The 14,416-nt window shown below is 40.8% G+C and overlaps 1 protein-coding gene across 2 annotated transcripts in view; it reads right to left on the bottom strand.

Moving 5' to 3' along the window:
* CACNA2D1 (calcium voltage-gated channel auxiliary subunit alpha2delta 1) overlaps window positions 1-14,416 on the bottom strand; it is a 960,240-nt gene that overhangs the window by 216,814 nt on the left and 729,010 nt on the right. For both annotated transcript variants that reach the window (XM_082257081.1, XM_082257082.1), the window contains exon 11: window positions 9,057-9,215. In XM_082257081.1, the coding sequence (XP_082113207.1) occupies window positions 9,057-9,215 (159 nt within the window). The remainder of the gene's footprint in view (window positions 1-9,056; window positions 9,216-14,416) is intronic.

Below are 14,416 nucleotides of genomic sequence, written 5' to 3'. Positions count from 1 at the left end.
CCGTATAAATGCACCTGCACTGTGATAGTCTCAGAGGTCAGTTTAAAGCCCAGAGAGCATCATGAAGAACAAGGAACACACCAGGCAGGTCCGAGATACTGTTGGAGAAGTTTAAAGCCAGATTTGGATACAAAAAGATTTCCCAAGCTTTAACCAAGGAGCACTGTGCAAGCGATAATATTGAAATGGAAAGAGTATCAGACCACTGCAAATCTACAAAGACCTGGTCGTCCCTCTAAACTTTCAGCTCATACAAGGAGAAGACTGATCAGAGATGCAGCCAAGAGGCCCATTATCACTCTGGATGAACTGCAGAGATCTACAGCTGAGGTGGGAGACTCTGTCCATAGGACAACAATCAGTAGTATACTGCACAAATTCAGCCTTTATGGAAGAGGGGCAAGAAGAAAGCCATTTCTTAAAGATATCCATAAAAAGTGTCGTTTAAAGTTTGCCACAAGCCACCTGGGACACACACCAAACATGTCGAAGAAGGTGCTCTGGTCAGATGAAACCAAAATCAAACTTTTTGGCAACAATACAAAACGTTATGTTTGGCGTAAAAGCAACACAGCTCATCACCCTGAACACACCATCCCAACTGTCAAAAATGGTGGTGGCAGCATCATGGTTTGGGCCTGCTTTTCTTCAGCAGGGACAGGGGAAGATGGTTAAAATTGAGGGGAAGATGGATGGAGCCAAATACAGGACCATTCTGGAAGAAAACCTGATGGAGTCTGCAAAAGACCTGAGACTGGGACGGAGATTTGTCTTCCAACAAGACAATGATCCAAAACATAAAGCAAAATCTACAATGGAATGGTTCACAAATAAACATATGCAGGTGTTAGAATGGCCAAGTCAAAGTCCAGACCTGAATCCAATCAAGAATCTGTGGAAAGAACTGAAAACTGCTGTTCACAAACACTCCATCCAACCTCACTGAGCTCGAGCTGTTTTGCAAGGAGGAATGGGCAAAAATGTCTCTCGATGTGCAAAACTGATAGAGACATACCCAAGCTGTAATCGCAGCAAAAGGTGGCGCTACAAAGTATTAACTTAAAGGGGCTGAATAATCTTGCACGCCCATATTTTCCATTTTTTATTTGTTAAAAAAGTTTGAAATATCCAATAAATTGAGTTCCACTTCATGATTGTGTCCCACTTGTTGTTGATTCTTCACAAAAAATTACAGTTTTATATCTTTATGTTTGAAGCCTGAAATGTGGCAAAAGGTCGAAAAGATCAAGGGGGCCGAATACTTTCGCAAGGCACTGTGTATATATGTATATATATATATATATATATATATATACTGCCCACTTTTTTTGTATAATATGAAAGATGATGTTAGGCCAAGTAAACAGATACCTAACATGTCACGCTTTTATATTGCGTTTGCCCGTTGAATGGCAGCAAACTACGGTGCTTAAAATTCTCCAGTGGTGACGCTTTAAATGCCTTTACAGGTTACCAGTTTAGAGTTACACAAGAGGTCTGGAGCTAGAATTATTTCTCTCATTCACGACAATACCTCACATACAGTATCTCACAAAAGTGAGTGCACCCCTCACATTTTTGTAAATATTTTATTATACCTTTTCATGTGACAACACTGAAGAAATTACACTTTGCTACAATGTAAGATAGTGAGTGTACAGCTTTTATAACAGTGTAAATTTGCTGTCCCCTCAAAATAACTCAACACACAGCCATTAATGTCTAAACCGCTGGCAACAAAAGTGAGTACACCCCTAAGTGGAAATGTCCAAATTGGGCCCAAAGTGTCAATATTTTGTGTGGCCACCATTATTTTCCAGGACTGCCTTAACCCTCTTGGGCATGGAGTTCACCAGAGCTTCCCAATTTGCCACTGGAGTCCTCTTCCACTTCTCCATGATGACATCACAGAGCTGGAGGATGTTAGAGACCTTGCGCTCCTCCACCTTCCATTTGAGGATGCCCCACAGATGCTCAATAGAGTTTAGGTCTGGAGACATGCTTGGCCAGTCCATCACCTTTATCCTCAGCTTTTTTAGCAAGGCAGTGGTCATCTTGGAGGTGTGTTTGGGGTTGTAATCATGTTGGAATACTGCCCTGCAGCTGAGTCTCAGAGGAGAGGGGATCATGGTCTGCTTCAGTATGCCACAGTACAAGTTGGCATTCATGGTTCCCTCAATGAACTGTAACTCCCCAGTTCCAGCAGCATTCGTGCAGCCCAAGACAATGACACTCCCACCACCATGCTTAACTGTAGGCAAGACACTTTTCTTTGTAATCCTCACCTGGTTGCCGCCACACATGCTTGAAACCATCTGAACCAAATAAGTTTATATAGGTCTTATCAGACCACTGGACATGGTTCCAGTATTCCATGTCCTTAGTCTGCATGTATTCAGTAAACTGTTTGCGGGCTTTCTTGTGCATCATCTTTAGAAGAGGCTTCATTCTGGGGAGACAGCAATGCAGACCAAATTGATGCAGTGTGCGATGCATGGTCTGAGCACTGCCCCCCCCCCCCACACCCCTTCAACCTTTGCAGCAATCCTGGCAGCACTCATATGTCTATTTCCCAAAGACAACCTCCGGATATGACACTGAGCATGTGCACTCATCTTCTTTGGTCAACTATGGCGAGGCCTGTAGGCCTGTTCTGAGTGGAACCTGTCCTGTTACACTGCTATGTGGTCTTGGCCACCATGCTGCAGCTCAGTTTCAGGGTCTTGGTATCTTAATGTAGAGCAAAATTATTTTTTTCAGATCCTCAGGGAGTTCTTTGCCATGAGATGTCATGTTCAACTTCCATTGATCAGTATGAGAGAGTTAAAGTGATAATACGATTTAAAACACCTGCTCCCCATTCACACCTGAGCCCTTGTAACGCTAATGAGTCACATGACACTGGGGAGGGAAAATGGCTAACTGGGCCCAAGTTGAACATTTTCACTTAGGGGCATACTCCCTTTTGTTGCCAGCGGTTTAGAAATTAATGACTGTGTGTTGAGTTATTTTGAGGGGACAGCAAATTTACACTGTTATACAAGCTGTACACTCACTACTTTACATTGTAGCAAAGTGTAACTTCTTTAGGCTACGTTCACATTTGGACGTAGCGGATCGCGGACAGAATCACCACGATTCTGCCCGCGATCCAGAAATCATTGCAAATCGCGGGACGCGACCGTGCATTGACCGTGATTTGCAATGGCACCCCAAACGTTATGCGATGTTGCAGCAATTTCCACCTGTCGAATCGCTGTAACATTGCGCAAACAAAATTGCGGGACGCATGACGCCCCAAAGAAGCTCTTGTACCTTTTTTGGGCGTCATGCGTCCCGCGATTTTGTTTGCGCGATGTTACCGCTATTGGGCAGGCGGAAATCGCTGAAACATCGCATAGCGTTTGGGGTGCCATTGCAAATCCCGGGCAACGCACAGGCGTCATGCGATTTGCAATGATTTCTGGATCGCGGGCAGAATCCGTTACGCCCACATGTGAACGTAGCCTCAATGTTGTCACATGAAAAGATATAATAAAATATTTACAAAAATGTGAGGGGTGTACTCACTTTTGTGAGATACTGTATGTGGTGTGATCACTGTTCACATATGTGTGCAGGAGTATCGTATGCATTTGCGCGTAAGCATGTGGGGACAGGAGTGCCCCGCTCCTTAACAACCAGCTTACACTGTGCCCTGATTGGCAAGGATTTGCCCTAGCAGGACGCAGCATGCACTGTGCAGCACTTAGTACATTGCACGGTGTTCATCGGGGCGAACACCCTGCAAATTCAGGTGTTTGGCGATTGGCCGAACAGGCAAATGTTCGGCCCGGACTTATGCTCAGGCTGAACCGTTTGCCCCTTCCTACTTTTCATATGAATGAATCTGCTTACAAATTTTTAGATCATATTAGTCTTATTCGTGACTGATAACCAGATTGGTTCTGGAAACCACAGAACTGCTTAACTTTTTTTAAAGACGTATTGAAAAAAAAAACAATCATGGAAGAAAAATATGTTACAATCTCTTATAAATATTTACATGTATCTAGTTCACTTTTACAAAGTTCATTTGGGATTATTTAACCAAGTCTCAGAAAACATTATAAACATTTCCTATAATATAATTATTGCGGATTTCAAAACCACTGTATATCCTGCTTCTCCATATGCTTGTTTTATGACTTAATGAAAAGTAATATTTCTTATTGGCAGAACAGCTGTCCTGAGAGGATATATAGAATGTCAAATTATTATTTAGTCATATATAACCGGTTCCAGCAAAGACTGATTATCTCTATTTCCCGAGAGCTCATGACTCTTCGTATCTTAATTTCCCCAGATATATCAGGTCCACAATCGCGCACACATCTTCTCTTCCTCTTCATTTTGTAAGATAAATTGTAACAATACTATTTAACTAATAAGTGTATCTCTTATAAATGAAGAATGTGCATTTGGAAAAGAAATCCTTTACATCCTATAGGGAAATCAGCAAAGTTCTACATCTATTTCTGTCTCCCTATGAATGAGAAATGACCAAAGAAACAATTAAATAAGTATGCTTTTAACTTTTGCCACTTGTGACCAGCAAAAATAAAAATTGACTCTAGACATATAAAATGGCAATAGATGCACTTCCTTTTTTTTTTTTCATTTATTATTAAAAACAATTTACTTAAGCATTTTTCATTACACACCAGGCAGGTCTGAGATACCGTTGTGGAGAAGTTTAAAGCTGGATTTGGATACAAAAAGATTTCCCAAGCTTTACACATCCCAAGGAGCACTGTGCAAGCGATAATATTGAAATGGAAAGAGTATCAGACCATTGCAAATCTACGAAGACCTTGCCGTCCCTCTAAACTTTCAGCTCATACAAGGAGAAGACTGATCAGAGATGCAGCCAAGAGGCCCATGATCACTCTGGATGAACTTCAGAGATCTACAGCTGAGGTGGGAGACTCTGTCCATAGGACAACAATCAGTCGTATACTGCACAAATCTGGCCTTTATGGAAGAGTGGCAAGAAGAAAGCCATTTCTTAAAGATATCCATAAAATAAGTAATTTAAAGCTTGCCACAAGCCACCTGGGAGACACACCAAACATGTGGAAGAAAAAAAACAAAAAGCAGAGCGCCTCTAAGTGTTATCAGTTTAATTAAAAGGGTAAGGCAGGTACAGGAAAACTGCTCACATTTAAAACAGTATAAAATAGCTCATCTGTTAGGTGGTCTGCAGGAACACAGGGGTCCACGGCTGGATGTTTGTGGCTCCAAGAGGTGGTGCAGGGGATGGTGAAGGAGGGAGATGTCTGGAGGGCCAAGAGACCAGATAGTAGGATGGCCAGCGGCTTCAGGAAGGTGTTCTGTTCCTCAGGGAGACACCTGGTGTGCAGAGAGACCGTTAGGTAGGATGGCTGGCGGCTTCAGAAGGGCGCCCTGCTCCTCAGTACATCCAGCGCCGACACATAGGGGAGCCCAGCGTGACAGATCCAGCAGCCAATCGCACAACGCGTTTCCGAGCGTGCGCAGTAGCCTCACAGGGCGCGCGCGCTCCTTTCTCAAGTGCAGTCCGATACGCGCTTCCCGATTGGCCGAAAGGCAAACCCCATGCCATTGGCTGGGGAGGAGGCGGGAGCCGGGAGGACTGAAGAGAAGCCACCACGCGGGGGGACTGAGGAAGCCGCGAGCCGCTGCTGGACACCAAGAGCTCACCCAGAGGTTGGCCATTGTCATCACCCATGTTGGTAAGAAGAGAAGGGCGAGGCAGGAGACAGACACAGATGTGAGGTAAAAGCACTGGCCTCGCACGGGGGGGGACACGCTTACGCTGGTCACTTTGCATTGAAAGGGGGCATGCTGGCATCTCTGCATTGAAAGGGGGCATGCTGGCATCTCTGCATTGAAATTGGGCATGCTGGCATCTCTGCATTGAAAGGGGGCATGATGGCATCTCTGCATTGAAAGGGGGCATAATGGCATCCCTGCATTAAAAGGGGGCATAATGGCATATCTGCATTGAAAGGGGGCATGATGGCATCTCTGCATTGAAAGGGGGCACGGTGGCATCTCTGCATTGAAAGGGGGCACGCTGGCATCTCTGCATTGAAAGGGGGCATGCTGGCGTCACTGCATTGAAAGGGGGCACGCTGGCGTCACTGCATTGAAAGGGGGCACGCTGGTCTCTGTGATATTGAAAGGGGGCACGCTGGTCTCTGTGATATTGAAAGGGGGCACGCTGGCATTTCTGCATTGAAAGGGGGCACGCTGGCATCTCTGCATTAGAAGGGGGCACACTGGTCTCTGTGCATTGAAAGGGGGCACGCTGGTCTCTCTGCATTGAAAGGGGGCACGCTATACCTTAATTATTGAAGGTCCCTTTCACACTTTTGTGACCTCAAAGTCACGCAATTTTTTAGAGCGTGTTTTGCCACAAAGCAATGCCTATTACATTTTTCTGTTTGTGCCCCCCAAAAAAATTTTGAGCACCAGCCGCCACTGATCTGATCTCTTAATTTGTAAAAAGCACACATCTCTCTCCCTGGCTAACTGCTAGCAATTTCTCTAATTAGACTACACTGCACTGTCTGAAAAACTGCAAATCACTTTGTTCTTCATGCCTGAAAAACACAATCTTCTCTCTCCCTAATTCACTGCTGGCATTGTCTCACTGTACTGTCTGAAAAACTGCAAATCACTTTACTCTCCCTGCCTGAAAAACATGATCCTTTCCCTCCCCATACTCACACTGCTGGCAATGTCTCACTGCACTGTCTAACAAACTTGCAAAATACCTATTCTCTCCCTACTTCAAACATGTCACTCTCCCTGTCTCCTGTCTCACCCACACAATCACACTACATGCTGTGGCTGTGCGAGCAGCCTTTATATAGTGTTACAAAAAGGAGCAAAACCAGGACTAAGCCCTGTCCCACCCACTCAGCGCTTAGGTCAATGCAATACCACACCAAGAGTAATCAAACCCTTAAGGGATGAGCTGAGCCTAGTATTAGATCACTGAAAAAATTCAAACAGAAAGCTGCTGCTATACCAAAAAAGAATTATAAAAAAAAGGTGCGTCTATAAACAAAGCCTATAAATGCATTAGTAGGGAGGAATCGAGCAACTATAGACCAGTGAGTCTGACATCAATAGTAGGCAAATTAATGGAAACCCTATTAAAGGATAGGATTGTGGAACATCTTAAATCCCATGGATTGCAAGATGAAAAACAACATGGGTTTACTTCAGAGAGATCATGTCAAACAAATCTTATAGATTTTTTTGACTGGGTGACTAAAATAATAGATGGTGGAGGTGCAGTAGACATTGCATATCTAGATTTTAGTAAGGCTTTTGACACTGTCCCACATAGAAGACTTATCAATAAACTGCAGTCATTGAGCATGGACTCCCATATTGTTGAGTGGATTAGGCAGTGGCTGAGTGACAGACAATAGAGGGTTGTAGTCAATGGAGAACATTCAGAACAAGGTCATGTTACCAGTGGGGTACCTCAGGGATCTGTACTGGGACCAATTTTGTTTAATATCTTCATAAGTGATATTGCAAAAGGCCTCGATGGTAAGGTTTGTCTTTTTGCTGATGACACAAAGATATGTAACAGGGTTGATGTTCCTGGAGGGAAACGCCAAATGGAAAAGGATTTAGGAAAACTAGAAGAATGGTCAGAACTCTGGCAACTGAAATTTAATGTGGATAAGTGCAAGATAATGCACCTGGGGTGTAAAAACCCAAGGGCAGAATATAGAATATTTGACACAGTCCTGACCTCAGTATCTGAGGAAAGGGATTTAGGAGTAATTATTTCAGAAGACTTAAAGGTGGGAAGACAATGTAATAGAGCAGCACGAAATGCCAGCAGAATGCTTGGATGTATAGGGAGAGGTATAAGCAGTAGAAAGAGAGAAGTGCTTATGCCGCTGTACAGAACACTGGTGAGACCTCACTTGGAGTATTGTGCGCAGTACTGGAGGCCATATCTCCAGAAGGATATAGATACTCTAGAGAGAGTTCAGAGAAGAGCTACTAAACTAGTACATGGATTGCAGGAAAAAACTTACCAGGAAAGGTTAAAGGACCTTAACATGTATAGCTTGGAAGAAAGAAGAGACAGAGTGGATATGATAGAAACTTTTAAATACATAAAGGGAATCAACTCGGTAAAGGAGGAGAGCATATTTAAAAGAAGAAAAACTACCACAAGAGGACACAGTTTTAAATTAGAGGGGCAAAGGTTTAAAAGTAATATGAGGAAGTATTACCTTACTGAGAGAGTAGTGGATGCATGGAATAACCTTCCTGCTGAAGTGGTAGCTGCAAATACAGTGAAGGAGTTTAAACATGCATGGGATAGGCATAACGCTATCCTTCATATAAGATAAGGCCCGGGACTATTCATAGGATTCAGATATATTGGGCAGACTCGATGGGCCAAATGGTTCTTATCTGCCGACACATTCTATGTTTCTATGTTTCTATGTTAATGCACTAGCAGTGCTGTGATATATATATAGTGTGGGGCGTGTACAGCTTTATATAGTGTGGGGCGTGTACTTAGCCCCTGAGCCATGATTGGCTATAGGCAGCCTGCCTTTTGTTCAATCATGGCACAGATGATTTCACTGGCCAAAAAATGGAGGTCAGGGTGCATGCTTTGGCCAATCACATAACGTACTGCACTCGCCGTACGCACGCAGTGCTTTATGGGCTCTCAAATTTCCCGTGATAAAGCACATTTGTTCATCATTCGATGAACGATCAAACGACCGATGCTCGAGTCGAGCTTAGCTTCGACTCGAACTCAAAGCTCATTCCTACACACAAAAGGACACTGCTTGCTACAAATCCCTTCCTGAAGAGTATTGAATAAGACAATAAACAGTAAATAGTTATCAGAACAGTGGTCAAATCCATTCATGTATAGCCTATATGGAGAAATCTGATTTTTTTTGTTTTTGTTTAGCCTGCAGGCTGTGAGAAAACATTTTAGTAGTGTAAGGCCAGCTTGACAATGTTGGAATACTTACATTTCGGAGTTGGTCAAAAGCAAACTTGAAGCCTTGCTTGTAGTCTGTTGTCCCTTTAGCTGTGATATTATTGACTGCTTCTTTCAGAACCTTTTTATTGCGGACATTTGCCTGGACAAGATGGTGGAAGCAGCTGACATCATGGGCATTGCTGTTAAACTAAAACAAAAAAAAAATGAATGTTGGTGACTAAAGGAACTAATAAACCTAGATTTTGATCACATTTTTAGACAAAAGTATTCTGGAAGAAAACCAAGGGAGAAAACTCTTTGCCAAATAAAAAGCAATGAAAATGCCACAGATACTTGCATTTCCCATCTGTCTGCCCTGTTGGATATAGATTTACTAGCTTTGCATACATATGTTGTATGGATTATTTAGTTACATTTAAGTTCAATCTAATTACATAACATTCTAATGAGTTTTAAAGAAAAATCCCAATTCTTCCACGGTCCTGTATAGTGCACATTATACTGTAGGCATTCAACATAACATTAAAGAACAACTGTAAATTTAAACACACTAGCTAATTTGAAATATGAAGACACACCAATCAGCTTTTGAAATACTACCTCTTACCTCTACTAATATTAACTTGTTCACTGGGTGCTGTCATGAAAAACCCAGGCTAATGTTTACAGTGCTATTTTTTAATATTAATATATATGTGTGTATATATATATATATATATATATATATATATATATATATATATATATATATATATACGTTTGTCAGCATTCTAACTGAACAACGGTACAATAAGGGCAGGCTCTACAGATCAATACATATAACATACATAGCATCTTCTCCACATACTCCAGTGGTTTCAGGTTTCAGCAGGAGGCGCTAAAGTTTCATTCTTTATAAACCACACTCATGTAATCACTGGGAAAACAGATTACAAACTGATGAAAGACATCTGCCCCAGTATACTACGGTAGACCAGGACTGAAAGAACAGCAAATAAGGCTTCAGTGATTTTTAAAGGGGCATTCAACTTTTTGCAGTTGGCTGGATGATATCATATAGAGTAGGCAGGACTTAGCTATGTGGAGCTAACTTCTTTCAGCAGTTTGTGGTTTGAAATAACTTGAGCAGACTTCAGTAAAAAAAACATGGCTCCTGGATTTTCAGTAAAGTAAAGCTTGGCTTATAAGTCTATGTAACAGCACTTTCATTCCTTTTTATTTTCCATGTCCCATAACTTATAAAATTATAAATACCAACAAGAAGAGGTTCTCCCCTTGCAGAATTTTCTTTTTGCTTTACACAGTTTCATTTTTATTACATAACCATAATTTGAAGACATTCCTAACAGAACTTTTTGGAGAACATATCCATTCTGACAGGCTGACACAGATACATATATTTGCATCTCTTTTTATATAAATGCTAAAAACGATGCACTACAGGAATTGTTTTATTTCTCTATCTAAAGTCTTTTTAGACAAATGTGTTCCTTCTGACAAAACACAGCTGCCATGAATAGGTAATAGTTCGAAACACTAAATACTTTCCTGTGTGGCCACACTTACAGGTATCATCTTTCAATAAATATTTTATTTTAATAGTACATGGAAAATAGAAGAAAAAACATACTTTAACAGTTTTGATCAATGATACTTTGAAAATAACTGTCTCTTTTTTAGTTACAATAGGATAAATTTACAAAGCTAATATGTCAATATAAATATTCCTATTTTGATGTAAGTGGCAGCTATTTTCATAGTCAATTGAACTTTTAAATCTACAATCACATGACTTAAAATAAAGATTGTTATCCTAATCTTAAAGCTTTGTGAATTGAGCCTTTTGTACAACGGTTACTCTCTCACTTGGCCAAATACACATTAGCTGTCTTTTGGTGGTACTCAATCACATTTGTTTTTCTTTTTTTTTACAATAAATAGAAAAGAATTAAAAAACAAAACAAAAAAAAAACAGTTTTTCTTTTTTTTTCTGCTCTAAATGTTTGCAAATAAATAACCGTTCTACATAAATTTAAGCCAAAAGGCATTCTGATGCATTTCTTTGGTAAATCTGAGTATATTATTTAGTCTGTGTGAAAGTTATAGTGTCTACAATCTATGGTATATATACTGTATATGAAATGTATTAACCCTGATGTTCTGACTGCCTCATTTCTTGACAACCTAAAATATGCCAGGACAGCAAAAATACCCCCCAAATGACCCCTTTTTAGAAAATATTTATTGAATGCCATGGTTATTTTTTTTAGTTGTAATTATTTGCCACAAATGTTTGGGAAAAAGTAAACATATATATATATATATATATATATTTTTTTTTTTTTTTTCTTTTTTCAAAGTTGTCATTTAAACAAGTTATTTCCAAAACACATTTCCCAACTCCTCCAAAGTATGGGGATACCCCACGTGTGAGACTTTTTCGCTGTTTAGATGCATAGAGGGCCTCAAAACCCAGGAGGCACCTTCAAGGGGCATGCATTTTGTATCTAATTTCCTGACTACCTATTACATTTCATGAGGCCCTGATGTGCTAGGAGAAGCACCCCAAAAATGACCCATTTTGCAAAGTAGATCCTCCCTCATATTTAATTAGTGGCATGGTAAGTCTTTAGAAGATTAGGTTTTTTGCCTAAAGTTTTTAAAGAATGAAGAAAGAAAATGCATTTACATACAGTTGTCAATAAATAAGATATGTCTCACACAAATAATGGGCATATGTAGGATTACACCCCAAAACACATTCTGCTATTCCTTGTGGGTAGAAACACCCACAAATGACCACATTTTAAAGAGTAAACACCATAACGTTTAAGAGTCATCTGGAGTTTTTTGAAGATTTTATTTTTTCTGTCATAAGCTTTTGGAAAATGTAGCAATAAAAATAAAATTGTATTTTTTTTACACAAAGTTGTAAAATAATAAGACATTTCTATCACACAACATGGGCATACTTAGAATTACACCCCACACCCCAAAACATGTTCTGCTACTCTTCTTGAGTAGGGGGATAATATAAATGTTAGACTTTCTTTGAGCCTATCTGCATAAAGGGGCTCAAAATCAAGTAAGCACCTTCAGGCTCCCAAGGGGCATTAATTACGCATCTAATTTCCTAACTAGCCATCACTTTTGTGGAGGCCCTGGGAAAGTAGAAACACCTAAAAAATAACCACATTTTGAAGTGTATACACCCGAAACACCCCAAGGTATTTTTTTAAGAAGCATGTTGAGTCTTTATTTATTTATATTTTATTTTTTGCAACATATTTTTGGAAAATGTGGAAAGAAAATGATTTTTTTTTACATTTTTTTTACACAGTTGTCAATGTATTACCATAGTTCTAACACACAGCATGTGCATATTTATAATTTACTATTTATGATTTCACACAAAACATATTCTGCTACTCCTCCTGTATCAAAAACAGTGTACTGTAATGCTCGCCTCTGTACAAGCGGTCAGGGAGTTTTTCTTAGTGTAGCGTCTCCTAAAGCAGTCCCAGTTCCTATAAGACAAGCAAGCCTAGTCTATTACATAGGCTAGTACATGGCTGCCCCCAGAAGTGCCATGTTCACTGGCCGGGAAGTAAAGGAGTTTGATCAAAGGGTGAACAAAAGAGTTCCTGTACTTCCAGAAGTGAGTTGTCCATAGGTGATGGCTGACTGGTGTCTCAGAGGAACTTAGTCAGAAGGAGGTGCAGATGGGTCAGTTCAGGCAGCAGGCAGACATGGTTAATAAACAGGCAAATAATTGGTCCAGGCAGCAGGCAGAAATGTGTTAGAGCAAACACTGCACCGGTGTGGTGGTGATCAGGAACACTGTTAATGACTCCACTGGCTCTGGTGACAATGGCACTGGTGTGGCTAATGATCAGGTAAATTGTTACTGGTTGCACTGGTGCAATTACATTTTCACTGGTGTGGAAGCAATCAGGTATACTGGTGATGAGCCTGGTGTGGAGGTGACTAAGGATCAGCTCATGTTCCCTATTGGGAAGCTGTCAAGGCCAACAGCCAATCATAGGCACAGCTGCATATATGCAAGGTGTGTTCTGCAGGGCAGGGAGTTCTTCTGCTGCCTATAACTGTCTGTGGGCTTTGACAGCTTCCTGGTGGGAGAGATTGGGTGGGTTCAAACTAAAGTCAAACATGCTTGAGCTCATCCCTGGTGGTGATCAGGGCAACAGTTGCTGTCTTACACTGGTCTGGTGACATTGGGACTAATGTGGTGGTGATCAGGGTTACTGTTGCTGGCTGCATTAACTGTGGTGACATTGGCACTGGTGTGACAGTGATCAGAAAATCTAGTTTTAGTTTATAATGGTCTGGTGACACTGGGTCTGGTGGCAGCATTTTTGACAGCTTACACTGGTCTGGTATGGCCACAACACTGTTTTGGTTTACACTGTACTGGTGTGTTGGTGATTGCTGACACCATGACTGGTTGCACTGGTCGTGTGACACTGGGACTGGTGTGACTAGTGGTAAGGGACATTGGCTGGCTGCAAAGGCATACAGTGTTATCAGAGCAGCCAGACAGTTTCCCTGATCACTGGCCACACCAGTTCCAGTGTCATCATAATGACACTGTACTGGTCCGGTCCAGGACTTTTTTTTTCATGCATTGAATCCTTCAGTGCAATCACTGTAAGGTGCAGTTTCCTCTTACAGTCAATTACCATGTGAGGAAAAACACAGCAAAGACTGCAGCATGCAACCTTTGTTTACAACTGTGATTACTGCAATTGTTAACAGCCATTTCATGATACAGAGCCAATTTCATTGGCCCTGTACCCCAATCTGTGATCCGCTGTGTTTGTAGGACACAGAGCAGAGAGCTCACAGTGCTCACAGTGTGTGTGTGAGAGCACTGAGAGCACTGTGCACCCTCTACAGTGGGAGATGTTTTAATACCCCCTACATCCAGGAGTGAGCCACCCGGGCATTTATATACAGTAAAGCGTCCATACAGCAAGTGATTAAAGCATATACAGTACCTTCATGTCATTTGTAAAATACCTTAGCATCTGTTGTGCCAGTTTTGTCAGCAAATTAAATTGCTGGCAAAACTGGTACTATAAAGTACATGCTAATGAATTTTGCAAATGAAGTAATGGTAAATTCTTTACATTTTTATTGCTTTTTTTTTTAATTATTATATATACTAATAAACAATTCCTATATTACCAGTAAAAAAAAAATAAAAGTTAGTAATTAAGAGTTAATTTAGAAACAAATATTTAAAGAAAAAAAAAAACATGAAAAAAAAAATCATCAGTAGAAGAATTAGCAAAATAACACTATTTTTAGATTGAGGAGGGTTTCAGTCACTGTAAATGTAATAGAAATATAGAATATCATTTAGGC

Source organism: Pelophylax lessonae (genome assembly GCF_965119305.1).
Source record: "Pelophylax lessonae genome assembly, chromosome: 4".
Taxonomy (NCBI): Eukaryota; Metazoa; Chordata; class Amphibia; order Anura; family Ranidae; genus Pelophylax; species Pelophylax lessonae.
This window is presented reverse-complemented; position numbering and strand designations above follow the sequence as displayed.